The following is a 27,946-nucleotide window of genomic DNA, read 5'->3' as shown; positions in this document are numbered from 1 at the left end:
ATTAGACCCGTAATTTTTAACGAAAACATATGAAAATACATACTTTGAGTCAAATCTATAACGATTTATAAAATGAGAAAAAATATTATGTTCATACTCCGAGTTAGACCAAGTAAAACTGCTTAACCTAATCCAGCCCATTTATTATCATATTACAAGAATATATACCTGAGCTGATCCATCCCTGACCCAAGCTTAAAATATAAAAAATTTATAGAGCAATAGTGAGATTAGTGCCAACAGGAGAACAATTAAGGCTTAAATTTTCTTTGAAACAGTATCAAATGTGAATGTGATATCTATATTTCATCAAACATCCCCTACACCCGCACCCCTCTCTGTACACTGAATTGGATTCACCAATACAGTCATATCAGCAGTTAAACTAACAGAAGCTAAAAAAGAAAACTGAAAAAATGCAGAAACTAATCCCAACTGCTGCTGCCTGATAATCTGACTGCTCTTCAATTTGCAAGGGGAGCTACACCAAAAAGGTATTTGGATACGCGATGTATATGTTTACTTCAACAACTATGCTCCATGTCTTTTCTTATACTTCTCTGTGCTAAGCTCAGAAAGAAATCTGTGAAAATGTGCTCGTAATCTGGCATCTTCCCGAACCCTGCAATGTTCAACCGCCAGATTACCAGCAGCTAGGCAACTAGAAACAGATCGTAAAGGCTGATAACCATGAATAATTCAAAACATGGCAAAGAGAGAATGAGATAAACTGGGCAGCCTCGTAGGAGATGAAATAGAAGTAGGAACTAGGGGTTAAAAGTAAACAGGTTTCACTTACCAGGAAAGTAGTTAATGTCAATGACATAAAAGACATCTCTCGATCCATACTCCCGAATCACATCTATGTTGAACAATCTGAGACCCTAAGAATTGCAAGCATAAATAACGTCAGGGTGGCCTTTAACCTGAAACCAATTACTTAGCTCCTGCTACAGTAGGAACAAAAAAGGCACACAAGTTTTACCAGCCGGTGACGAAGCTCCCTTGTAAGCCTCTCTAGCAAAGGCCATGGAGGAAGTTCTGCAGCCATAATGTTACATTAGTACAAAGGATAGGAAGCTGAAAGAAATAAGACTAAAAGATTGAAAGAGCTCTCTTTGTCAGAGAATTATTTTATACAACGGATATACGCTAACAAAGGGATAAATATAATTATAATACAAATTAATCGTTTTAACTAATATGATATTTCCTTTCAATTACTGGTAATCTCATAGAAGAATCCATGAATTTTACGGGTCAAATCAGGTTTTTCTTCCAGTAATAATAGAAGGTATGCTACATACCTATGTGTCCATTACACACAATAATTATCTCCTTGTGAGCCAACCAACTTTAAACAATTTTATACATTTGGGAAAAACTCCTTTAATAAAGACATTGAAGCACCAAGATAATACTTTAGCCAGGAAAACGTAAAGAAGAAAAAGCTCTCACACCAACAAACCCACAATTTTTTAAACCTTAAATCATTCAGACTGTCTATTAATTGATAGTAATATAGGTCAACCATCTCACCAGCAATGCCAGGTTCCAGGTCTGCATCATCTGCAGAAGCTGCAGCAGATGAAACCCTTGGAAAACGGAACACACCAGCAACTTTTGCTAGTTCACAATTACTAACATTTGGTAGAGAAAATCGCCTTACAACCTTCATAGTTTCCCCAATAACATAAATTTTAAAGAGAACACCACCTACAAAGAGATAGGTAGAACATAAGTACTTCAAAAAATTACACACTGAAATATTGATTAAGTAGCAGCAAAAGTAAATACCATGATTGACAAACTCTTGAAGAAGCAGAGGAGGTTCAAGTTCTGAGAGTGAGACATGATCATAAGCAAGAAATAATTGATGAGATTTTGTAGTGCCATCCACCACCAGTGGTTTTGCAACTGGAAAATAAAAATGAAGGTTAAAAATCATGTAAATTTAACCAAAACCTCAACAAACAACAGAAGAAACTACAATTTCCAAAAGAAAAGTTATTGAATCTATTCATGACACTGTGACAGAACATGTAAGACCGACAAAGAAAAGATCCAAAGAAGCAAATCAGACTTCAGAATCCAGAAGAAGTCCTATAAGCCCTGCCACCTGTTTATGTCTAGAAAAACCAAATATTTTCTGGTTGTGACATACACAACTTTCATAACTATTTACAGACCAAGTAGGTCAAACCAGAGGGATATTAAGATTATAATTATAATTTTTTTGCATATGCACCATTGGAAGGGAAGCTCTTAGGCCGAGTTGATCCTGACTATCAACCTTCAAAAGGGATAAGTACACTATTGACCCAAGGCTCAGATATAAGTATGAGGGGGAATATAACTATAAGATAAAAAGTTTCCAAAAAAGTCATACCTAGTGGCATTTTTAAACCGGCTCTGGTGACTTCATCAGGAATTGATAATGGATCTTTCATGACAACCATTTGCTTTGGAACCCGAATGTTGCCTAAATGGACAGTCAACTCAAAAATTACTAAACAGGAATTCTTCCCCTAATAGCTACATTTTTCTTGCAAGAACTCAAGATAGGCAGCCGTATGCAAATAGCCCTTAAATTTTAGGAAATAATACACAATTTACCATGGAAATCTGACAAGTTCATGTCTGCCACTTCTTGCAACATAGACTGGCGATTATGTAGATGCTTTATTGCATATGGTGGATCTAGAACAGTTACTTCAGGATGTTTTTGTTGGTAATCCTTCAAGACAAATAAATAGAAGTGTAAACGTGAGCCTTATTGTCCTTCAACATAATTTTGATTATAGAAAAAAAATGAAGTGTAAAACATGTAGTAGCCGACAAGAAAATATTTAACATCACTGAATACTGGATGTTACTGAAACTATTGAAACTTCTGCTGCTGCTGTTCTGCATAACAAGAGCAGGATGTCTCAACTACAAAAATTCTCTCTTCAAGGCCCCTAGATTTTTCTTTTTTTGTAGAATCCTTAATGACTGTTGTCCAGTTGGCAGGAATTCTCAAGTCAAATGGAAGGATTGTCAAAGGGTGCTAAAAGGAATTACAGGTTTATCCAAGAAACTTGATCACTGAAAGAAAGTAGAAGATGAAAGATTACAGTTTCTTGGGCATCACAAACTCAATCACACACAAGAATTAACTCACAATCAGTATATTAGCTATTTAAACACAAAGAGGTGCATGACCAATGTGAAATGAAGATGTTATCAGGTATAGGGTTTTCATTGAGAAAAGGCAAGTTGCAAGAGATAAGCGGGTTGCCCTTTCTTTCATTTGAATAATATTAACTCTTTTCCCAGTTTGTCACTTTCTTCTAAAAAAATGTTCCACTAGAAAATTAAAAACAAGGTTAGTTTTTATTAATGAGCACAATGAACCGACTGGAGACTACTTAATCAATCGTATAGCTTCTTTCAGGTTTTGTTTAGCACAGTCAATGTTTGTGCAATGAGTTGTTAAAAGTGTTTTGAAAAAAAATTTCAACAAAAATAACTTTAAAGGAAAGCAGAAATCTAGTTGATTAAGACAGAGAACCATCAACTGGATTTCTGCAACATGTCAATTTAGAAGTGAATCTAATGCACTTTTAAAGATCATAAACCACACTTTGGCTGCGTAGTAGCGTGCTTGAACCATATGACTAAGGGGAGAGAGGTACATCTTCTGGAAAGAAAAATGTATTTATATATAAATACATACATGTTTATGGTTCTTCAAAACAAAAAGGAACATCAAGAAGAAAAACTGTTGGTGGAAGATATATCACCAAAGCTAGTAGACATTTAACAGAGCCTAAAGCACATACCAAGATATCAGCAAAGAAAAAAGGTCCACCCAAATTAAACCTCAAACCCTTTTTTTTTTTTTCAAACAGCATGTGTTGAGAAAATAACTTTATCCTTTTCTTTCTCGGTGGGAGGAGAAGGTTATGGAAGACAATACACCAAAACATACATGCTGTCAGATAGAAAGACTTACATGAACCGAAAAAATGACATTTTGTTAGCAGCTACAGACATGGATTTTGAAAATTTTGATGCACTAGACCAAGTTTTGTTTTTTCTTATGAACCAATGCACTGAACCAAGTAGGTCAGGAATATATTTGCTAAAAATAAAAGAATCAAAATTAACACAAATCCACACGACATTCCAAATGCTTTCTTTGCCAATAGGTAGGACAATATTGCCGAGGAATTTAGGATACCAAGTTAAACTATGAAGGTTACGCATAAATACATGGAGAAATAAAGTTTGGCCCCTAACCAAAGCCAACCAAACCATCTTTTCCAGTAAAGTTACTAAACCCTAAACAACTTTGTAAAATCTGCAAGAAACCTTTATTCAGCTACATTCACCAAGACCAGAGCAACTTGTCTAGATTAGTCATGAAAAGTTTATTTAAATTCTTAAGGGAACTGATTTTAACTATCTAATCATGACTCATGGTGATGAGGAATGAGAGAATAACAACTGCAAATCATATTAGATAATGAACAACTTTACAGTTCAGGAAATTTTGTTCTTCAACTTCAACCAATCACCTTTGCTCATACTTAACCTCCAACATAAACACAATTCCATTTCTCATTTTATATGGTAAGCTGTATATCAAGAAGCATTCTTCTCCTCATACAATAGACAAAAGAAATGAAAGAAGAGTAAAGCTCGAACAGACAAACCTCAAGAAGTCTACACCATTCTTTTCCTGACAACTGGGAAATAAAAAAGGATACAACTCATCAGAACCCAAAACTAACCATATGTTTCTACATATGGGAGTTAAATACTAATACTAAAGTATGCTTTTGGAATATTAAGAAAATAAAAAATATGAGAATGTCTTGGAGAAGAAATATGCATTAACCTTATGCAAAACGACATCAAAAGGGCCTTGATCTGCAAGTGGCCTATTTATATCAATGGCAACAAAAAGTATTCCTTTTTTTCTGCAATAAATAATAAAATAGTTAGTTGATCATCATTCGAATGTCCAAGGAGGAAGGAGCATTGTGGATCCTCAATCTACCTCGTAGACCCAACAAATATTTTGACGAATATTTAGTAATGTCTAAATAAATCACTAACTCAAATAAACTAAAGAAAGCACCTAACATCAAATTTCCACAACTTCTTCAACTGACTATATTCCCAGGTCAGCAGTGAGAAACTAGATTTTCCTACCAACAGTAACCGATCTTGTTCAAGAAGATGGATGTACTCCGGTAAAGTAGCGCATATCATGCACTAGAATGTATTTCGGCAATAATGAAATACCAGCTCATGTTGCATAGTTTCATAATGATGTAGGAAAATGAAAATTTTTGTCACGTGAAATCGACAAGTTATGAGTAATAATTCATCCCTTTAATGCCTAATTGAATATAGGAACGTACATAAAGCTTATGAAAGAAACAAACTTAAATAGATTTTTTTCAAAAAGTGTTGTAAGTAACCCCCTTGTCAGATATAAAGAAAAAATAGTTTCAATTTTCTACAACAGGAACCAAAAAAGAAAAAGGCTACAGGCTTTGACTTTAGGTTCTTCACTGGAGAATTACTGGATGGCATATAGATGGAATATTCCCACTTAATAATTTTGAAAGATTCCATATACTAAGAATCAAAGCACATAAGATAAGTCAAGCAAACAGTTGCCAAGAACAAATCTTGAAAGTGATTCTAGATACGGTATACTACACCACTATGGACAAAGACATAAACCCTCTCCCAACTGCAAAAGCAGCTTTTTCAATAGATACATAGAGAACCAAACAGAGCATACAAACAAGACCAAATCTTTAGCAACCATTTTAAGAATAACCAATAGCAACAAAAGATTTCCCCTTTTTATAACCAGATGAAAATAACTCAGAAACTTCTAAAAAGATACGTAAAATTTTGATAAAAGGACAAACCACCACATAAACAATCATTCTGCAAATTTTGAATTGATAATGAAAGAAAACTATATGGTTGGATAACCAAGAGTTATTAAGACTGACCAATTCCACAGAAATCCGCAGACGGAAATTTGATGAACAGCAATGTTATGTGTAGATAGAGACAATATAATAAAAGATTGAATTGGGGCTACTTATGTATATATACCGGGCTAATCCTTCGAGCGTAGGTTGCATGAAACTCTTCTTCTTCTTCGATGTCAAAGCGTACCCAACGATCAGCTCTTGCTGCAACGGAGAGCCGACACTATCAGCAGAAGACTGTATGTTGAGTTCAGCGTCTCTCCCTTTCTCCTCTTCGTCTTTCTCTTTATTACCCATTTCTCCGATTACTCTCATCCTCACCTCTTCAAGTTCACAGAAGAAAAAAGAAAAAACCCTCAATCCACTAATCAATTCAAATCCTATTCTCCTCTTCTTGATTCTGTTTCCTTTAGTTTTCCAAAAGTTAATCCTCTCTGAATTCTTGAAATGGAAATGTTAATCTCAAACAAGAAAAAGAAGAAATAATCATCCAAGATCTCCTCTCCCCACTCTTCCCTCAATCTTTACAACATACGTGTTTCTCCAACTTCTCTCTCTAAATGATACCAGTGAAAACGGAAGAGACAGTGAGTACAAATATATGTACGCACACACACATATGTATACATACACTACGAGATTGAAAGAGAGATAGAGAGAATCGGTACCCAATTTGCAGAAGAGAAGCGAAAAAAAAAAAAAAAAAAAGAGATTTTTGAAGAGGGTGTTTGTTTGAGAAGGAATAAGAATATGAATATATATATATATACACACACACCCACACACTCCAGATTTCTGTGTAAGTCTACCAATTGCAGCGAGTAGTAGAATTTCTTTTTAATCTTCCCTCTATTTTCACCTTTTACTTTTACTTTTGCTTTTACCATTTTACCCCTCTCCCATTTTTTTTTAATATTTAATAAATTAATTATTATTGGGATTAGGCTTACTAGATGATTAGTTGGATTTTTTTGGACAATAAATAAAATATGATAATCTCCTGACTCAAATTTACCGTATGGTACATACTTTTTTTTTTTTTTTTTAATTGGACATTTATAATCTTTAGCAATGATTAAAGTTCCTAAATATCTATGAGATGAAAATTAGTGTTTAAAAAAAATTAAAGTTAAAAATTAAAGTAAAATTAATTATGTTTCGAGTAAATTTATATATTTTATATATGTTATTATTATGAAATTAATTATATTATTGGTATAAAATAGTATCAATTAATTAATTATTATAATATATAAATTTTTATTAAAGAATCACAGTTATTGAGCATTATGCATTTTTTTATCCTCTTTGAACACTTTATAACTTTTGTTTGGTTCAACAATAAAGTATTATTCACAACTAACATACAACATTATACATACAAAGTGACAAAATATCATCAACCATACTATAAGACATTGTTTGTTTCACCATTAACCCAATTTATTCTTCCAATATATATATATATATACACGCACACACACATATATATACACACATATAGAGACTGTTTCTCCATCAACCCAATTTCTTCTTCCAATATATCCTCCATGTATGTGTATATATATATATATATATATATATATATATAATGTCTATTTCTCCATCAACCCAATTTTTTTTTCCCCAACATACCCTCCATATATATACATATATATATATATATGTAGTGGAAGTTTGTATGGGACAAATTGACTCCAAGGCATATAATTTAACGAGCTAAGCTATGTTAATTTATTATTTTTATTATATAAATAATAAATGTCTCAATGACTTACAATTTAGACTATTGTTGACCTTTGACTAAATTTTTTTTCTCTTGAAATTTTCAACAAACAATACAAATTTTTCCAAGTCTTCGTTGATCCCACATAAGAAAAATAATGAAATTAAATAATTTTAAAATTTTCTTTTTAAAAAAACATAATTTATTTGTAATTTGTGTATTTTATTCTATAAATAAAAATATAAACAAACACATCTTTCAAAAATAAAATTAGATAATATTTTTATATGTAGTAAATGGAGTCTAATTTTTTGTTATTTAAATTATTTTCATATTTTTCACAATAATTTATTTTCAATGAGTTATGTATGTATGTATGTATGTATATGTTAGTGATTCCACAGGCAGCCAAATTAAGATTCAAAAATTTGATTGAATTAGCAGACAAGAAGTGGGATCTTGTTAATTGGGCTGTCATTGTTATCAACTGTCATGCTACAGGCTCATTGAGAGATACATATATACATACATACATACATATATATACATATATATCATGTGGGTGTTTATCAAAAGTAATTACTTGGAGTTTGTTTGAAATTTCCACTCACTGTGCCATTAAATTTCCTGGGAAGATCTCTTTGAAGAAATTTAACAAGTTGAAGATTTCTTTAGAGGGAAATTTTGCAACTTGAGTACCATTTTATGTCTTTTGACAATGACAACCTTCAATTTGAAGGAAATACTTTAATCAATTAACAATTGAGTAATAAATTAATATCGAGGTTTAATAAGTAGGAAAAGTATTTTATCGAATCGAGTATTATTTAGATTTGAGAAAACGAGTGGCTAAGCTTGATATAATAATAAAGCTATTTGGTATAAGATATAGAATATTCTATTTATTTAACAAATAAAATATCTAACGTGATGAGTTTACAATGGTACTTTATTCATAATAGCTAGATTAACATAAAAGTAGTACGTATTGGTATAATTTGCTATACGTATGAAGAAAGATAACCGAACATCTATTCATAAATTATATATATTTTTTAGATTTAAATAATAAGTTACTTGATAATCTATCCAAATTTATCTGTATCTCTTTATGAATAGTTTAGAGCTAAAATTACAAATTCCTTACCTTTTAAGAGAGTTAGTTCATGCTGATTTTCGGGATAATACGGTATAATCAAAGTTTTGTAGTTAGCTCATACAATACAAGTTACTCTATAAAATTAGCTCACAAAAGCGACATCTCAAATAAGATGGTAACACAAAAGGTATCTCCTTTTCAAGTAAGTTAATCAACTCCATCACCAATATATACATACAAGGTGAATAATATAACACCTGGATCAAAAAATTTAGTCCGGAACAATTTAATATTTATAAAAAATAAATAAATTTAAAATAATTTAATTTTAGTTTTTATGAATTTTTTATGAAAATTGAATTTTGGATGCAATTGTAAATAGTTTTGAAAATCAGGACTATATTAGAAATAAGGAAGAATCTATTTGAAAAGAAATCTAAAAAATTAGGGTAAAAATAGAATTTTTAAAATTATTACCACCTAGACCGCCACGCCAGCAGCACAACCAGTCCCCGTGCGCCACATGGTAGACACGAATAAATACGTCCACGCGAGCGATCCACGTACCAGTGCATCCAACAGCACAGATTGCATCCCGACACACAAACTGCCAAGATCAATTTCTTCTTCATACGTGATCGAACGACTGGATTTGATCGTGATGGATGACGGTCTAGATTTGCACACAGATCAGCCTAAAAAGGCTTCGAATGGGACGGTTATCCTTGCTCCATGTTGACACGAATGAACGGTCAGGATCAGAGGAAGAGAAGTTTAAATACCTCTCTTCAGTCGACTCCCAAAATCCGAACCGAAACCCCTAATCGGAGAAGAAGAAAAAGGGCGGTGGGAGGAAAACTCAACCATTTGAGAGAAATCGTCACTACCGCACCGGAGCTACCGCTAACGTCGAAGAGGTAAAATTTTTTCCTTTTCCACTCCAAATTGAATTCCAAATCTACCCACACTTATATAGGAGCTGAAAATCCGATGTGTGAGCCAAAAAATACGAGTAAAGCTCGATCGAGCTACCGCGATCGAAATTTAAAACTCCTCCGATGAACCCCTTTTCGTTTCTACTTCTCTCAATTTTCTGACCATCGTGTTTTTCGTTTCTTTCTAGTGCAGGTTAATAAAAGAAAACCTCCGACCGAAAAAAAAAGAACGGTGGAGCCGCCGCACCGAGAGACTCCTCTACTTGTAAGGTCTCAATTTTCTCATTTTCTGGCCGACAGAGACTCCCTAACCTTGTTTGTTCACAAGTTTCCATGCAAAATTGGTCAAAAGTGGCCAAAAAAAGCAAGATCGAGTAGAATCACCGCCATGGGCAGCAGAGTCGGCACCAGAGCATGGCGGTGCTGTAGTATCAGACCCTAAATTGGCAAAAAAAAGTTTAAAAAACTTATTTTGACCTTCTTTGAGTATTTTTTGATATATAATACGTATTTTTTATTTTTGCAAAAAAATCCAAGAAATCGAGGAATAGTCAGGAGGTGAAGTGAAAAGAATGTTATTTTGAACATCTATATGGGGCAAGAATCTCTCACTCTTTTCTCCCGTTATGGTAAATTAAAGTCTAATAACTAGTAATAGTGTATTCTATTAAAAAAATAAATTTTTTTAAATTAATTAGAGGTCACCAATGGATGCGAAACAGATCAGTGTATATTTGCCATAGTTTTATTGTATATTTTCTCTTATAGTGCTTAAAATGCTTACTGTTACATCGTGTATTTTAATTTATTAATTTTAATTTATTTCTCATTTATTTAGTTTATCAACCTATGTTGTCCTCATCTGTTGATTAATTTGTAATAAATGTCTTGATTATGTCTCCCATAGTCATTATGTAATACCCGGGCCCGAAGAATAACCCGATACAAAATTTTTATTTTTTAAATATTAATTTAAAATAATTGATTAATTTATTTTATTTTTATTTAAGTAGAATTTTGAGAAGAAATGAATTAAGGATGAGATTAAAAAAAATTAAGAAAAATGAATGAAAATTTAGGTTCTGGAGTATATTTGAAAAAAAAAATTAGAAAAAAGATGGTTAAAATACAAATAGAGAAAGTTCGACCACGTAGGACCACTAAGTTAGCAGCCTCAACGAACTGGAGTGCACCGCAGACAAGGCACGCTGACGTCGGTGCCACGCAGGAGGCCATATTGGCGATCTACGTACCCCGCGATCTGAATGCCCAAAATTGATCTTGCGCGCGTAGACGGTCTGGATTCATTTCTCCCTTAGACGCAATCGGACTATCGAGATCAATCGTGATGAACAATACAGATTTATTTCCTCCTCATACTTGATCGGACGGACGAGATCGATCGCAATGGACGGTGCAGATCAATACGAGATGGTTATAAATACTTTACACCACACAAAAACCTAAACGCTAGCTGCCAGCACCTGCTGGAGAAGAAGAACCAAACGTCGGAGAAAGAGGCCAACTGTCGACCGCCAAAAAAGGTAAAAAAATTTTTACCTACTCGAAATTAGATTTCAAGTACTCCTGTGGTCATATAAGAGGAAGAGAGACGACAGGTAAGCAAAAATTGCAAGTAAAGCCCGGTGGAACAACCACAGCTAAAACCCCAAAATCTCTTCGATGAGCCCCTTCCTAATTTTCGTTTCATATTATTTTTTGATCATTGTATTCATTGTCCTTTTCTATGCAGGGTAGCCGAAGAAAGAATCTCAGTCGCGATGGAGGACCATTGGAGCCGCCGCACCCGGAGGTACCTTCTGCTGGTAGGATATGTTTTTTTTATTTTTTATTTTTCGGCCAACCGAGACCCATAACGTATTTTTCTACAGGGGTACGGCAAAAATCGGCAAAAATTGGCTAGATTAAGGCAAATTGCCCCATGAGCAATGGAGCTAGTGCTGGAGCACGGTGCCGCATCCGTGCCAGAACCTCAAAATTGGCCGAAATGAGCTTTGGGCACCGATTTTAGATTTTTTTCGGTATTCTTAGGTATGTGACGACTAGTTTGAATTTCACATAAAAATTTCAGGAAACTTGGTACCCATTATGAGGCGTAGTAGACAGTTTGACGTCTTAAAATACTAATTCAAGTAAGGATGGGTCACCTTATTCTCTATTATGGTAAATTGATGTTCAACGATGTATAATTTTGTATTTTTGTAAAAAATTTAAAAATGCTAAAATTAATTATAGGTTACTAGTAGAGTCGGAATCAGTTAGTTCACAATTATCTTGATTTTATGTTTATTTTCCTGTACTGCCCTACTTACTTAATTTTCATATAGTACATATTCTTAATTTATAGTTTAATAGTCTTATTAATTTATCTAGTTATTTTGGTTATACACTGCCAGCATGAATGTAGTTTAATTGATCTGAGAATGTGATATGAGATATTAATATGAGTTTATTAATTGTTTATTCATAAAAATCTGTATGTAAAAGCCTTGTTGGTTACTCAGAAAAATAATGGACTGGCACGGATATAGAGAACACTACTGTGAACGTTATTTCAATTGTATTGAGGTAGAAAGTCGCTTACTAAAAATATTTAGGAGATATGGTTCACCTTCATATCAAACGCAATATCAAGGCGATATAATGTTTGGCACCCATAATTGGATGGGATACGAAGACGGCCGGTCAATTGTAAAATTAGATATTAAGTTTGTGAATAGGGGGGACACCCTTATGAACCTCAAGGGGTACCGGTAAGCAGACAAGAAAGGAAAACTATTATTTCTCATTCTCTTATGCGTGAAGGTGAAAAGTGATATGGATATGGGTCTTCATAGGTTGTCTTTGGAAAAATCGTTATGGTAAGTATTAAACAAATGTTTATAAGTTTTAAATGTACTTAAACAAAGCAATGGCTCCATTAGTTATTTTTCTGATTATTTTACCAATCTTCAGTTTTTTGTATATTCAATTAGTGTAATATTTTTATTGGGTTAATGTATCTTATCTTTTTATTAACTATTTCAGATCAAAAGGACAAAGATTCAGATCCCTATCAGTATGAGGGTTGTGAGTAGTTCACTATTCAGACTCCCTTTTAAGTGCTAGTGAAGGTTGTCCTAAGATGCTTAGTTATTCATTTTTCGTTTTATTTCTTTAATTTTCGTTTGTCTTTTAGAACGGACATTACCGTAATCATATTGGGCATTCAAAATTATTATGGAAGGAATGTTAACAATAACCTTATTAATCGCTTCAGTATTTAATTTATGAATTTATTTCTTTTTAAGTTGTCATTTTAAGTATGAAATAAAAATGTTATTTGGGTTATTATCTTCATAGGTTAATTTTAGAAACTCATAAGGGTAAGTATGAAATAACAATTTTTGAGTTAAATAAATTTATTTAAAAAAAAGTAATGACTCTATTGGTTGTTTGACAATTTTTACCAACATTTGATTTTCCATATCGATATTAAGTGTGATATTCTTACTAGGCTAATGTAGCTAATTCCCCTTATTAACCATTTCAGATCATGAATAATAAGATTTAAATCCTAAACAACAAGAAAGTTGTGAATAAAAGTTTCATCCCGAGTCCCATCAGAGTTTGTAAAGGCCTAAAACCTTAAGTGAATGAATATATATTAAAATAGCAGAAACAAAAAATAATTAGGGTTTATATTCCTTACACAGTAAATTTGGATCCCCAATAGGGTTATGAAAACATCCCTTTTAAAAAATTTAAATAATAGAAATAGAAATGAAACTAAAATCCTATGGGGTTAACCTCCATTAGCAACTTTGATGGGGTTCAGGAGATAACCTTTACTCGCAACCCTCCTATTGTCCAGGATCCGTATTTTAGTCTTTTTGGTTTTAAATGGTTAAATAGGGAGATGAGCTATACTAGTATAGTAAGAATATCACACTAATCACTGATACGAAAAATTAAATATTGGTAAAAATTATAAAATAATTAATGAAATTATTAGTTTAGGTAAATTCAATTAATATAAAACCTTCTCTTCCATATTTTCCGTTATGAATTTTCAAAATCGACCTATAAAGACAATAACTCAAGTGACATTGTGATTTCATATCCAGTGAGTAAGAATAACGATATATCTTTTTACCTGGTTACTGTACCTCTAGGGGTTTATAAGGATGTTCTCCTACGCATGAACCCAATAACTAATTTATTATTTAATCGACTATCCCTTTACCCCGTTCGATAATAGATATCAAACACACCCTCGCCTCGATACCCCGTCTGGTATGAGAGTGAACTATATCTCCCAAACTTTTTCGGTGTGAGATTTTTCAGCCACATCCAACTGAGACAATGTCCAGAGTATGATTTTTCCTGCGTATTGGGTCTGTCCATCCTTTCCTATGGTACCCAGTAAGCCTCTCATACATAGATTCATACCATTAATCAATCACCAAATTACATATCAACATTCTAAATTTACAAATCAATAGTAAGTCATGCAAATATACAATACGTAAATTAAGAAAACATGATTAGATCATTTATTGCAAAACAAATAAACAATTGAGGGCAACACAGTTAGGTAAACTAAATAACAAGAATGCAATTAAAATTAGTAAATTAATGAACACAATATAACAATGAGCATTTTAGATAGTATAAGAGAAAATAAACAATAAACCAAGGCAAAAATGCACTAATCAGTTCCGGTTTCACTAGTGACTTGTAATTAATTTTAGAGTTTTCTAAATTTCAAAAAATACAGTGTTATTGATTCTTAAGCTTCAATGTATCGTAACAGAAAAAAAAAAAAGAGAGATTCTTACTCCAGATTGATGTGCAAAATACCGTACTTTCCACTGCATCTCTTGGCGATCCCCAGTTTTTCTGAAGTTTTCTTACAAAAATTAAAATACCTGTCACATATTCAAAAATATCCAAAAAGGCCAAAGTAGGCATTGAAAAACCTTTTCAGCCAATTTTAGGATTCCAGCATGACGGTGCCACCATGGTCCAACACTGGTTCTATTGCCCACGGCGGCAGTTCACCTCGATTTGGCCGGTTTTAGCTCGTTTTTGACCAGTTTTACATATAAACTTATGAAAAACCAAGTTAGGAGGCTTTGGTTGCCTGGAATAGGCAAATAACTGAAACCCTACCGGCAGAAGCTCTATGGGTGTAGTGGCTCCGTCGGTCCTCTTTCACGGCTGAAGTTTTCCTTTAGCTAACCTGTATCAGAAAATGATGGTAAACACGGTGGTCAAAAAATTACACGAAATGAGAAACAAAAATGGTGTCATCGGAGAAGATTTTGGGTTTTAGTTGTGGCAGCTCAGACTGAGCTTTACCCGTAGTTTTCAACCCGCCCATCAACCTTTTTTCTCCGATATGGCCATAAGGAGGCTCGGGATTGAATTCTGAGTGAGAAGGAAAAACTTTTACCTTTCTTGGCAGTCGGCAATGGCTCTGGTGCAGCGGCGTCAACGTCCCTCCGACAACTGGTCTTCCCTCCGACTGCCTTCTTCTTCTTCTTCTTCGGCTGGGTGTCGGCTAGGGTTTCGAGACCGATTGAATAAAGATTTAAATAACTTTATTCTCTCCAATCCTGGTCGTTCATTCGCGTCGACGTAGAACAATGAGAGTTGTCTGATCGTTACCTGTTTAGGTCGATTGCGTGGACGAATATGGGTCATCCATCACGATCAATCTAATCCTTCCAATCACATCTAAAGAAAGAATGCATCTGGCCCGTCCTTGCATGCGAGATTCAATCTAGACCGTTGGATCTCCCAAGTGCACAGATCGCCCTGATGGCCTCCCACATGGTGTCGATGTCAGCGTATTCACCACTCGGTGTGTCCTGATTCATCGTGGCTACTGACTAGGTCGTCCCACGTTGCTAAACTTTTTCTTTTTACGATTTTACTTTATGTTTTAAAATTTTCTTTTAAAAACACCCCCCGTAATCATATTTTTACCCAATTTTTCTATAAATTTTTTCAATTTTGTCTCTAATTCATTTTTTCTAAAAAATTCAACAAAATTAAATTAAAATAAAATTTAATTATATATATTTTATAAATTAAAAAAATTATTTCGTATCAAATTTTTGGATCTAGGTGTTACAGAGTTGTTCAACGAAAGTTAACCTTAAAGGTTTTTTAGTTATGTTTTATTTTATTTATTTTTTTACTATTTGAATTTCTTTAAAGACACATTAATATAAACTCTAAACTTTTAATTATCTTCGTCATTTTTTTATTAATATAATATATATTCATTTCCTAAAAATTTCGGACATTTACAAATAAAATATCTAGTGTGACAAGTTTACAATAATATTTTATCCTTAAGTTATATTACACAAGAAGTATACATAAAATTGCTAAAAAGACAATCGAACATCTATTCATAAATTTAATGCATGCAATTTAGATATAAAGAGTAAGTTACGAGACAATCTATCCAATTTTGTCTATATTTCTTTACGAATTGTTTAGAATTAAAATAACAAACTCTTTGCCCTCGAGCAAAGTTAGTTCATATTAATTCTCAAGATAATATGGTATAAACAAAACTTGGAATTCTCGTACATACAAGCTACTATATAGAATTAGTTCACAAAGGTGACAATTCAAACGAGAGGATAACTTAACAAATATCTACTATTCAAATAAGTGGATGACTCTACCACCAACAGGTATATACAAAATGAAGTATGATGTATCAATAATTTTTTTAAGTGAACAAATATTAGTATTATTTATCGAAATTAGAATAGTATGATCAATTTTTTACAATAATAAAAAATTAGCCAACTCCCTCTTTCATTAAAATTTACCGAAATTATAATATTTCTCTACGAAGAAGAAATCGTTACAGATATTATTAATTTGTTAAAATAATATTTAATTATATCTATAAAAAGAAATTTATCGTATCCGGAATACTTATATAATATATTTTATCATTTTTATTATATTTTAACCCTTTTATTTTTTTAAATTCCTATAAATTATAATATAATAACACATTTTTACCTAGCAAAACATTATCCATATGTTATACACTTATCCCATTATCCGTATATTATATACTTATATCCCTTTGGAACCTCTTGGCTTATCGGCTCTATGCCTCAACTAATTGATTTGATTAATTCAATCACTAATTTATCTTATACAAAAATTAGTGGGTGCATATCTCATGTATGCATGTATAATTATATTAATTTGTATAATTAATTTTTATTTTTATCTATAAAAAATTAACTGTTTATTTTTAATTAATTTTTTAAGCCACTTAGACGGTCCATCCTTATTGATACCATTGTGGAAATCGTACATAAAAAAATTTATTATCTTTAAATCAATCAAATCATGGTATATTCTACAAAATTAATTTATTATATCAAATTTATTTTTTTAAAAAAACTAAATTATTGAAATTAAAATTATAATACTCGTAATTATATTGCTTCAAAAATCAAATTTTATATTAGAAACTATAGATATATAATTAGATAATTAATATTAAAATTAATTAACATAAGTAAAAAAAAAAAAAAAGAAATTAAAACAGAACCTAATGCTGTATACAAATATTACAGGTACAAAGAATATGCTCGGTAATGCAGGGAATATCCTGAATTAGGTAAAATTTATTTCATGAATTTGACAAAAATTATATTTAAATTATTTTTCTTTAAGACTACTTTAAATCATCAATCAAGAATCTCTAATAGTATTTATAATAAATTTAATATAAAGGTATTTAAATAAAAAATAAATTATAACGTATTTAAATAAATTTAATTTTAACAAGTTATAATGTACACGAACGAAAAACAATTTAATTATAATTTATATAAATTTATCTAAATAAAATAATTAAAAAATAAAAATAATAATTTATTATATTTCATAATGTTTCCACTTGGGTAGGTTTAATTAATTAAATGGTCATCCATATATATGTGTATATAATATATAATAAGATATAAATTGACCTTTCCTGGTATTTGTATGTTCTCAACCAAACAAGATATTAATTACATGGACGATCATAAAATGCCACGTGATGTACGTTATGCAACATGAAATAATATTATTTTAATTTAAATAAAATTGTGAATATAATTTCTCTATCAATACATTAAATCTCGTTAATAAAAAAATAATAATTAGTGAATTAAAAAATAATTAATCACTAATAAAAAGGCGTTATTTTAGTAGTTAATGAATTTTTATTAAATAATTTACAAGATAATATTAAGTAATAAAATAAATAATTATACATATAATATTTTTATTATAAAATTAACGATTGGATTTCGAATTATATTCAAACTCTCGTCTGAGAATATTTTCAACGTGCCGTATGATTCGTAGTATATTAAATTATTCTGTGTGAAAGTCTTGATTTTTCGCTTTGTAAACTCCACCGGAAAACAACCCAAATCTCATCGGAGATTTCGATGCAAAAAAAGCAATTATACGTATGAATGCTTAACAAAAATCAGTTGATCACTACTGGAAGTATTAACAGAGTTGGTTCTTGATCTTTATTTTTCTCCTGGTTAATCCATGGCAGCAGCTGCTAGTTCAATTCTTGCCGGGAACCTAATCATTCCAAAAGAGAAAACCCCAAACGCAGGGTTTTTCTGCAACAAACAATGGAGTTTCTGTAAAAAGAGCGCAATGAAGCTAGAGCTAACCAAAATGAGAGCAGCGGCAACTGAGATAAGCGCGGAGGAGGTGAAGGGCTTGGAAGGTAAGTTGGGGTTGGATGCAGTGTCTGAGGGGGAGCTGAGGGAGAAAGGGTTTTTGGGAATGAGGAAGACGAAGCTGGTGTGCACCATTGGGCCTGCGTGTTGCTCGGAGGAGGAATTGGAGAAGTTGGCCAAGGGAGGCATGAATGTGGCTAGGTTAAATATGTGTCACAGCACAAAGGAATGGCACCGGGACGTTATTAGGAAGATCAAGAAGTTGAATGCGGAGAAAGGATTTTGCATTTCGGTGATGATTGACACTGAAGGTAGTCAGATTCATGTACTTGATCATGGTGCTTCATCTTCTATCAAAATTGAGGTGATTTAGCTATAAACGCTCTTATTTTCTTTTGCTTTTTCTACTCTCAATCGTTTGGAATAGGATTTATAGAACAAGAAACTCCATGAAATCAAGTGTACAGATCTTGTGTTTGTTTAAGGGCGATGTTGGAAATATAATGAAAATTTGATGGGTTTTCATCTTTTTCTCTTTTGAATAATTGTGTCATAAGGAAAGTTCAATTTGGCTATTTACTGCTCGAAAACTCAAGGGACCGTGTCCGTTCACAGTTCAAGCAAACTATGAAGGTTTTTCTGAAGGTGTGTTTCTGTTAAGCAATTGTTGATTGAGTGAAAGAAGTTGAGTTTGTTTACAGTGGCTAGAAATTTAGAGGTGGTTTTGTTTTCTATATTGATTAAACTGAAATGTTTTCAGGTATTGAGGTTGGGGATGAACTTGTGATTGATGGTGGGATGGCAAGCTTTGAAGTGATTGAAAAAATTGGGAATGATTTGCGTTGCAAGTGTACTGATCCCGGTATCTTCTTACCACGGGCTAAATTCAGCTTTTGGAGAAATGGGAAACTTGTAGAAAGGAATTATGAACTCCCTACTTTGTCAGTAAAGGTTAATTTCATTTGCTTGTTTCTTGCATTCAGAAATTGCATCTGATTTTAACAGCACGAAATCCTTTGCTTAAAGGGTTTGTTTCATTATCTCTAGTACATAAGGATAATGCTAGAGAATCTTGCATTTTACTAAACATTTTCCCCTGAAAGGAAAATGGGTCATTTCTGCAGAAGTTCTGAGTGCCGAGTTCATAACGTAACCCATCATGTATGTTTCTGTTGATGATCTGGAACAATGCTAACTATTAAGGAAACTCTTTATGATGTTCGTCAGTTGATGTCATCTGATTTGCAGGATTGGGCAGATATAGAGTTTGGAATTTCAGAAGGTGTAGATTTTATAGCCTTGTCATTTGTAAATGATGCTGATTCAATCAAGCATCTGAAGGACTACCTTTTGTCCAAATCAACCGAGTAAGTGGATATAACAGTTCATCTATTCTACTCACTTGAATAGTTTGATATATCAGTACTTAAAGGGACAATGCATTGCTTCTAACTGACCGAAATTTTCCTATGCTGCACATGGAGGCTAATATAAAGCCTTAAGTACTAATGTCATCCACTTTGATCATGACTCACTCGACTGCATTGTAGTAACTAAGGACTCTATGGAGCCCTTATTCTTCGTCCCTAGCTAGGTGGAAGTGCCTTAACAGTTAGGACTGTTATATTTCCCTTTATCCTGCAATTTACTGGCTCAAAACCACCGGGTCCATCTAACAACTTCTATCACGACTTTTTTTATGCTTTATGGGGTGGTTGATTTAAAGCATACTCCATCTGCTAGAGCGTAACTGTGTTCATGGACCTGAAACTCGAGAGTAAGTTGTTATATACCTAAGAGCTGAAAGGGGGTGTCAAACTGAGTGTCCAGTAAAAAGTTTATGTGATTGGACCCCTACAACTTTGGGTTTAACTAATCTTTTTGTGGTCGAGTGGGATGCTAAAAGTAAATTAAGTTGTAATGTTGGAATCTAAATGTAGACATGTCAATCACTGTCATTGCAGATCTATAAGAGTATTAGCCAAGCTTGAGAGCTTGGAATCTCTTCAGAAATTGGAAGAAATTGTGCGTGCATGCGATGGAATTATGGTTGCTCGGGGTGACCTTGGTGTAGAAATCCCACTTGAGCAGATTCCGACAGTTCAAGAGGAAATAACTTATGTTTGCAGGAAACTAAACAAGCCTGTTATTGTTGCTTCCCAACTTCTTGAGTCAATGGTTGAATACCCAACGCCAACAAGAGCAGAGGTATTTCTATACTATAATTATTACAGCTTTTAGCAAGGACATTGTCCATATGGCAGCACAGTGAGGAACTGGACTTCTGGAGGAGATGGAATCTTTTGTTTCAGTAACTATGTTATTTGATATGACCAGGTGGCAGATGTTTCTGAAGCAGTTCGGCAGTACGCGGATGCTCTTATGTTGTCTGGTGAGTCAGCAATTGGATCTTATGGACATAAGGCTCTCTCTGTTTTGCAAATGACCAGCAGTCGGATGGAACTGTGGAGCCGTGAGGAAAATTGTCAGCCTCTCTTTGATCAGTGTCAACTTGGTGAATCTCTGGCTGACCGCATTTCTGAGCAGATATGTAACTGTGCTGTTGAAATGGGTCAGTTCTGCTCTACATTCATTGATCACCTAAATCTCCAACTTTCGGAAACAACATATGTTGTGATATATTTTAATTTCACAAGCAAATAAGGACTTTTCATTCATAAGGTATTTTTGGGGTAGGATGCTAAAGACAACTATAATCTCCAAGAAAATTTGATATTGAATCCAGATTTAATTAATCTAGTAGGGTAGGTCACCTTAAACAAACTTCGTAATTCTCTTGACTTTTTGTGTCTTAATTTGCTTGCTTAATCTATCACATTGGACAAAAACATATCTGAATATCCAACCTGCAAATCTAAACTCAAAGTTTCCTCAAGTGTACTAGAAACTCTCTCATAAGCTCCTAGTACTCGAACATTTTCTTTCAGCAATTCCAAACAACTCATTTCCAACTAAGCATACATGTGACATAAGTTTGATCGGAAATGCAGCACATTTTTCTGTCAATAGAATGACTTGAAGGCCCAAAAGTATTTAAGCCTGCAAATGTTGTTCACTAATTTCCCGTTTGCTTTATTTGCAGCAAACAAGCTTGGTGTGGATGCCATTTTCGTGTACACCAAGCATGGACATATGGCATCACTCCTGTCCCGAAACCGCCCGTACCCTCCAATTTTCGCGTTTACTAACGAGAACAGCACTCGGATGGCCCTTAATTTGCAATGGGGAGTTATTCCCTTCTTCACTGGTTTGTCAAGCGACATGGAAGCTAACATCTCGAATTCCATCGATCTTATGAAATCAAAGGGGGTGGTGAAACAAGGAGATGCTGTCTTGGTGGTCTCAGATTTGACTCCGACTGATGCAACACCAAAAGCCTTCCAATCAATCCAGATAAAGACTATTATGTAAGAAGATGTACATACATATTTATTACGTGTATGTACGTGTTGAAGCTGAGAAGTGAAATTAGAGTCCAGGGAAGGAGAGAGTGCACAGCCTGATGAAGTATATTTTTATATATGGTTCTTGTTCTTGCTCTGCCGTAACTGCTCTTGTTGGTTTATTAGATTAGCCTTTAGGTGATTTTGGCTTCATTTGTCACTCGAAGAATATGCATTCGTTGCTTGCTAGTACTGTTGAAAACGTGTTCTATTCAAGTATTAAATGTAATATTAAATTATGTTATGTGGGTTTGAATTTTAATTACCTTATTTTCAATATTAAATTACAAGCTTAACTTCATGATTGCATTAGTTAAGCTTGATGCTAGAATGATAATGGTGAAAAAAGAAGCAGCAAAATGGTGTATAAGAACAAAATCTAACCTATTGCCACTCAGAATGATATATAACACACCATATATAACTCTTGCCCACTTGATTTTTTTGAATTCACTTCTATAACAAAGAATATATATATATATATATAATATTAAACGTGTTTTAAACGTGCGGAATATTTGAAAATTTTTGTCATGTTCTTGTAATTATTTTTTCTTTCTTAAGAAAAAAATATTTTAAAATTTAAAATTATTATAATTACCCTTCATTAAAAAATAATAAAATTATCAAAATTTAATATATTTTACTCGTTACAAATTTATAAACACATTAATAAAATAAAATTTTAATTTTTTAAATTTTTATAAAATTATAAATATTAATTAATTAATTAACGGGGTTTGATACTAATTAATTGTCTTAATTACAAATTAATTTTAATTTTCATGAGTTGAAAACATGGTGCGATAAGATCCTGAATCACGTGAGGCAGCAAATTACCTGTAAGCAGCAATTATTATAATAACAACAAAGTTCGAGAATAATATATTCGCCACCTTCTGCAGTGCATTTATTTATTTATTTATTTTTTAATTAATTATATCCAATCATATGCTTCTAAAAATTAAAAAATAAATAAAATATGAGCCACATAAATTATTTTTATATAATTTTCATTCTATATTTTTGTTTGTACTTATTCCATGGAATTTAATAATATTTATCCAAAATAACTTATTTCACCTGGCTCATATATTCTTGAATATTTAAATTTTTATTTAATTTAATATTAATATTATATTGGGTTATTAAGTTTATTATTTATTTTGTTTTATAAATAACCTTATAGAAATTATATAAAATAAATATAAAAATAGTTTAGGGTATTTTATGTAATTTTTTTTTTAAAGTAATGAGAGTTAGAGAAACGACGTCACGGCAATTATAGCCACACGAGCAGACGACTCTGCAAATTCCGGTACACGTTAGCAAGATATGTAGTTGTATGACTAAAATACGCCGAGACGGCGACAGTAATAGGTATCACCTCCACGTCTCTCCAAGGACCAAGTCCGCGAGTTAGTTTTCTGCTTGTTCTTGCTTCGAAGATACTTCGCTATCATTCTCCAACAAACTAAGAAGAAGAAAAAACTGAATCGTTCTTTGCCTTTATTTCTTTAAAAGGAAACTAAAGAATTTGATTTCGAGAATGAAAATTCTGAAATTTTGTTCTCACTAATGCCCCAGGAGGACGAAAATTAAACAGTAATAGTTAAAAGAAATGGTTCCTTTACAGGTTTTGAAGTCCACGGTTTGTCCTCTTTCTGTTTCGCAGTCCAATTTTCCCGGAAAATCGTCATTTATTTTCTCGGAATCGGATTCTAGGAAAAGGAATGTCGTGTTTAGAACTTGTGGCAACTCGAGGTACTCTGTCTCTACGAGGTTCGATAGGATTCGTTGCGCTGCTCAACAAGGTGATAATCAAGCTAATGGTAAGGAGTTATTTCTCTGTTAGTACGCCTTTTGCTTTGAATGTTGTAAGTATTTTCGTTTTCGGTACTTTATTAGTAGTCTCAGTTAATGGCTTGAAGTAAGCTGTGTACTACGAACGAAGTTGCTTTTAGTTTTGTATTAAAGGGTAACTTGCTATTTGTTAGAGGAAAAGTTTATAGGATGTTTTAGCTTTTAGGTCCGTAATAAATGCTCGATTTATTAGAGAATTGCTACTCAGGGACAGTGGAATTTGGAATCTGAAAGCATAAAACAGTGATAGCCTGTTAGGTTGATTGAATAGACCATATATGGGTAATAGTTACTACTATCTTTGGTTTGGGGGTTAACAAGCATTTAGACGGACTGCAATTCTTTCAAACAAGGAATGGCCATTCACTACGACTACCTCGTGAATTGGAATTTTAAAGACAATTTTACTCTTTCATATTCTCAAAATTACAACGTCTGGAACTGTAACACTGGAAGACAAACTCAAAAAGTCACCTCCCCACCACTATCACCAGATCTGGCTGTATGTTGGCCATTTCAAGTGGTAACAGACTGCAGTGTGACAGTCTTTGCCAAGTCAACCCATGATTTAAGGGAGATTTAGCTGGTTACAGTCGCAATGTCTCCCAATGAGTTGATAATGCATCTCAATGCCATAGGTTAGGTGACACTTGGGATGATTCCAAAGCTGCTGAAAACGATGTCTAAACACCTAATTAAACAGCAAAGCCAAGAGGATCACCTGTGCCAAACCAATCCTCAGAGATCCATGATTAAATTTTTTAAATAAATTTGATCTTGACAGATATCTTCATTTTCAAAAGCTTTTCATTTTTAAAGACTTATTTCAATTTCTTTTCATTAAAGAAGGTATTGAGCAGATGTTTAAGTTAATATCATGTCTAGTGCTATTTTAGTGTTTTAATAATGTACTTCACTGTTATTCATATTAACCAAACAATATAGTTGTCATTTTAAGAAGCAAACCAAATAATATAATGTAATTATATATCCTACAGCCATATTCCCCTCCCGCCAAATTGCAATTCCCCTCATTTCACATGGTAAATCAAGCACATGCTAACACGAAAAGGGATGAATGGAGAAATGGAAAAAATGAAAGATGAAATCTTGATTAGAGGATTTTATTTACTACTTTAATGTCAGCTAAAGCAACATGGAATTGTAATTCAAGGCTCAATACAGGAATAAGGAAATGTGAATAAAGTTAGGGACATTCCCAAAGTTAGTGTTTTCTGGTTTGCTCAAGGCCATTGTGTTATCGACTCTTGAATTTCGTAGTTAATTGTCCAATAGATATCTGGGCTTCGCATGATAACATATCTTCTGTTCACAAATTAGTTACTCCACCCTGAATTCTACTGTGATTGGTGATTATTTGATTTGATTTTTGAAAGTCAATTGGATGCTTCATTTTCTGGTTCTGCATTCCAGGTGAAGAACCTCCTGAGTCATTATTCATGAAGGAATTGAAGAGAAGGGGGATGACTCCCACTTCATTACTTGAAGATGCCAAAAGGAATACCTATGAAGTGGATGGTGGGACAAAAGTTGGGGAAGAAACTAGCAGTTTTCCCAAAAGAAATGCAGTGTCAACTGAATTTGATCCAAGTTTATCTAATCAGAGGGAGCGCTCGATGGCATTGAACAGCGAAGGCCTTGAGGTTGACATTTCTCTCCTCTACGAATTTAATAATTTTTAAGATCAAATATTTTTTTCTAAAAAACTTGGGGTTGAAAATATCATATGCTTTACTTCACAAAAACTGTAATGGTCCTTTTTTTGGCCATATTCCTTTCAGTCTTCATGATTTTCTTAAGTAATTATTTTTAAATTTAAGATTGAATAGTTGTATGTCATACTTAATGAGAAAAAAATTAAATACTAATCCATTAAAAGACTTAATAGTCATCTTTATGAAATGTCCATTTCATCCTCAGGAACTCAAAAAGCATAATATTCTTTAACAGATATTTTAACTATTCTTTACCTTTTTATGTTTACTCATATTTAGTCTTTAATTCAATATATTTGGCCAGTTAGCTGCCCAGTTATACAGTCTTTAACAAAAGCAAGATTCTTAAGAAACAAATAAACAAATTCCATGAAGTAGGGAGCACTTTCAAAATGTTAATTTAAATTTGCATTGTCCATCTATATTTTTAGGTATTCCCTTCCTTTTATAGACTTCTTGCTTCTTTGTATATTCTTTTGCGTAGTGGCACCATTTTGTTACTTTGAGCCCATTTTTGAGGGACTTACTATCCCGGGCATCCAAACTTGTGAAGGTGGGAGAGGTATCACTCGGCCCAAAAGCCAAGTGTGTTAGACTTCACAAGTAGTTGGTTTTACATTTGATCTCATACTTCTGTATCTTCAAAAATATTTATCCAGTAATGGAAATCTTTTTGCTTACCATGATAACATGATTAGTCACAGTTGTTAATTGCTTAAGTATTGTTGGGTCAGTTGATGCCTAGTCATTTTAATTTATAACTTGTTTACTCACAGTAGTTAATTGCCAGACTTTATTAGTGTGATTCATCTCTTTAGTTTACTTGGAGACATTCATATTTATTATATCTAAATTCAAAAACTGATCTTGAGAAAAATCTGAAATAATATTTTATTATCATTGGAATTGTATTGATATCAAATAATATGTTGTTACAAATTGTACTATGGTTTTTGACAGAGAGCAAAACGAGTTGTGTGGCCAACTTTTTCTACCTACTCCTTTGAAGGTTTTTCTTTTTAAGTATTTTCCTTCAAGTATTGTGTCCGATTGATTGAAAATTATCTTCTTTGATTTTTACTTTTTGCTTGCATGCAATTGAGTGCCTGTGGAAGGATATGGACATAACATTTTTGTTTGTTGCAGGGTTTAGTCCCCCGTGCTAAACTTTTGGTGACACTTGGAGGGACATTCTTCTTAGGATTTTGGCCGTTGATAGTCTTAACTGTGTCATTCTTTTCTGCCCTCTACCTTGTAAGCTTGCTTTCATGTCTCTGATGAACTAAATTATTTAATTTTGCAGACATTTCTCAGTAGCATGAATCAGTGCCAAATATGTTACTTTTCTGTTGCATGTGAAATATACTAGACAGCCGTTCTGTAGGATGAAGACATTGAAATGTTTAATCTCACTATTTATGTTCCAAAAACCCTCAGGTGGTAAGACCGTCATGGCCCTCAAGTGGGTGTAGTTCATCTTGGATATTAATTTGTGGAAATTGAATTTTTCTGTCGTCTGCCTGATCTATCCCACTTTTTCCACTAACCAACCAAAGAAAAGGAAGGCTATAGTTAAAGTTTAGACACAGGCTGAGTGTGTATTCCTGTTTACCATTATTCTGAACAGGGATCGCGAAATCTAGCTTATCTACTCATTTCACCTATAAGAAAGGGGAAAAACCTTCTGAGATGTTTTACCATAGCTAACAAGTCCTAATTTTTTCTGCTATTCTGTATGCGTAAGAATAGTCTATACCCCGTTTTGATGATTATATTTTACCATATAGTCATGATGGTTATCAACTCCTTTTCTACTTTCCCCTTAACAGTACTTTGGACCAGCATTCGTTCATGACGCAAGCAACACTCCGAGTGCACCACCGCAGTATATTGATCCGTATGCTCTCCTCGAAGATGAAAGGATATCTCAAGCAGCCCCTCTTGTAAATTGAATTATAGACATTATGCTTTTACATAAAGCTAATTAAAGACTTAAAATATAGCTTACTGTAGCATATTATTATAGTCTTTGTTAATTCTTTCCTTGTGTAAATCCTATAAGCAAACATTTGGGTCAATCCAAAATTAAGGGTAAGCTTAGAACAATTGATCTTCTCTTTTTTTGAATTTATTTGAAATTTTATAGCTGGTTCAACGTTTATGAAAATTCTTAGATTCGGATGATGGCAGCAACTCTTCATCTTGAGGTTAAATTTAAAAAAAAAAACGGAGATTGGAATCAGTTAGTCATTATATTGTAGAAATTATGTTGCATATCATTTCATTACTTATTAGTTATCATATAACTTTATAATAATATAATTTTTTTTAAAAGATATAACATAATATGTTGAATTTTTTAATTCATTGTGACTAT

The 27,946-nt window shown here is 32.9% G+C and overlaps 3 protein-coding genes across 3 annotated transcripts; 2 read left to right on the top strand and 1 right to left on the bottom strand.

The window, feature by feature from the left end:
- Positions 1-282: 282 nt before the first annotated feature.
- On the bottom strand, positions 283-6,738 carry LOC110810477 (Inositol 1,3,4-trisphosphate 5/6-kinase family protein). Its single transcript, XM_022036676.2, is given in 11 exon segments — positions 283-560; positions 563-622; positions 800-884; positions 986-1,041; positions 1,540-1,716; positions 1,798-1,917; positions 2,390-2,482; positions 2,617-2,737; positions 4,701-4,733; positions 4,886-4,967; positions 6,130-6,738. Coding segments are annotated over 11 exon segments (1,047 nt in total). The 5' UTR covers positions 6,321-6,738; the 3' UTR covers positions 283-531.
- Positions 6,739-18,141: 11,403 nt separating this feature from the next.
- LOC110810485 (pyruvate kinase isozyme A, chloroplastic-like) lies at positions 18,142-22,214 on the top strand. Its single transcript, XM_022036686.2, has 7 exons — positions 18,142-18,870; positions 19,064-19,151; positions 19,267-19,457; positions 19,755-19,873; positions 20,471-20,714; positions 20,844-21,078; positions 21,610-22,214. Exons 1-7 carry the CDS (start codon positions 18,367-18,369, stop codon positions 21,936-21,938), a joined length of 1,710 nt encoding a protein of 569 aa, XP_021892378.1. The 5' UTR covers positions 18,142-18,366; the 3' UTR covers positions 21,939-22,214.
- A 1,154-nt stretch (positions 22,215-23,368) lies between these two features.
- On the top strand, positions 23,369-27,675 carry LOC110810495 (tubulin alpha-6 chain). The gene is made up of 4 exons (XM_022036698.1): positions 23,369-23,802; positions 25,268-25,497; positions 26,716-26,823; positions 27,399-27,675. The coding sequence occupies exons 1-4, from the start codon at positions 23,592-23,594 to the stop codon at positions 27,519-27,521; spliced, it is 672 nt and encodes a 223-aa protein (XP_021892390.1). The 5' UTR covers positions 23,369-23,591; the 3' UTR covers positions 27,522-27,675.
- Positions 27,676-27,946: the final 271 nt, after the last annotated feature.

This window comes from Carica papaya, chromosome 6 (assembly GCF_054855325.1).
Source record: "Carica papaya isolate Zhongbai chromosome 6, ASM5485532v1, whole genome shotgun sequence".
Lineage (NCBI taxonomy): Eukaryota > Viridiplantae > Streptophyta > Magnoliopsida > Brassicales > Caricaceae > Carica > Carica papaya.
The sequence above is the reverse complement of the archived record's forward strand: the minus strand, read 5'-3'. Positions and strand labels throughout refer to the sequence as shown.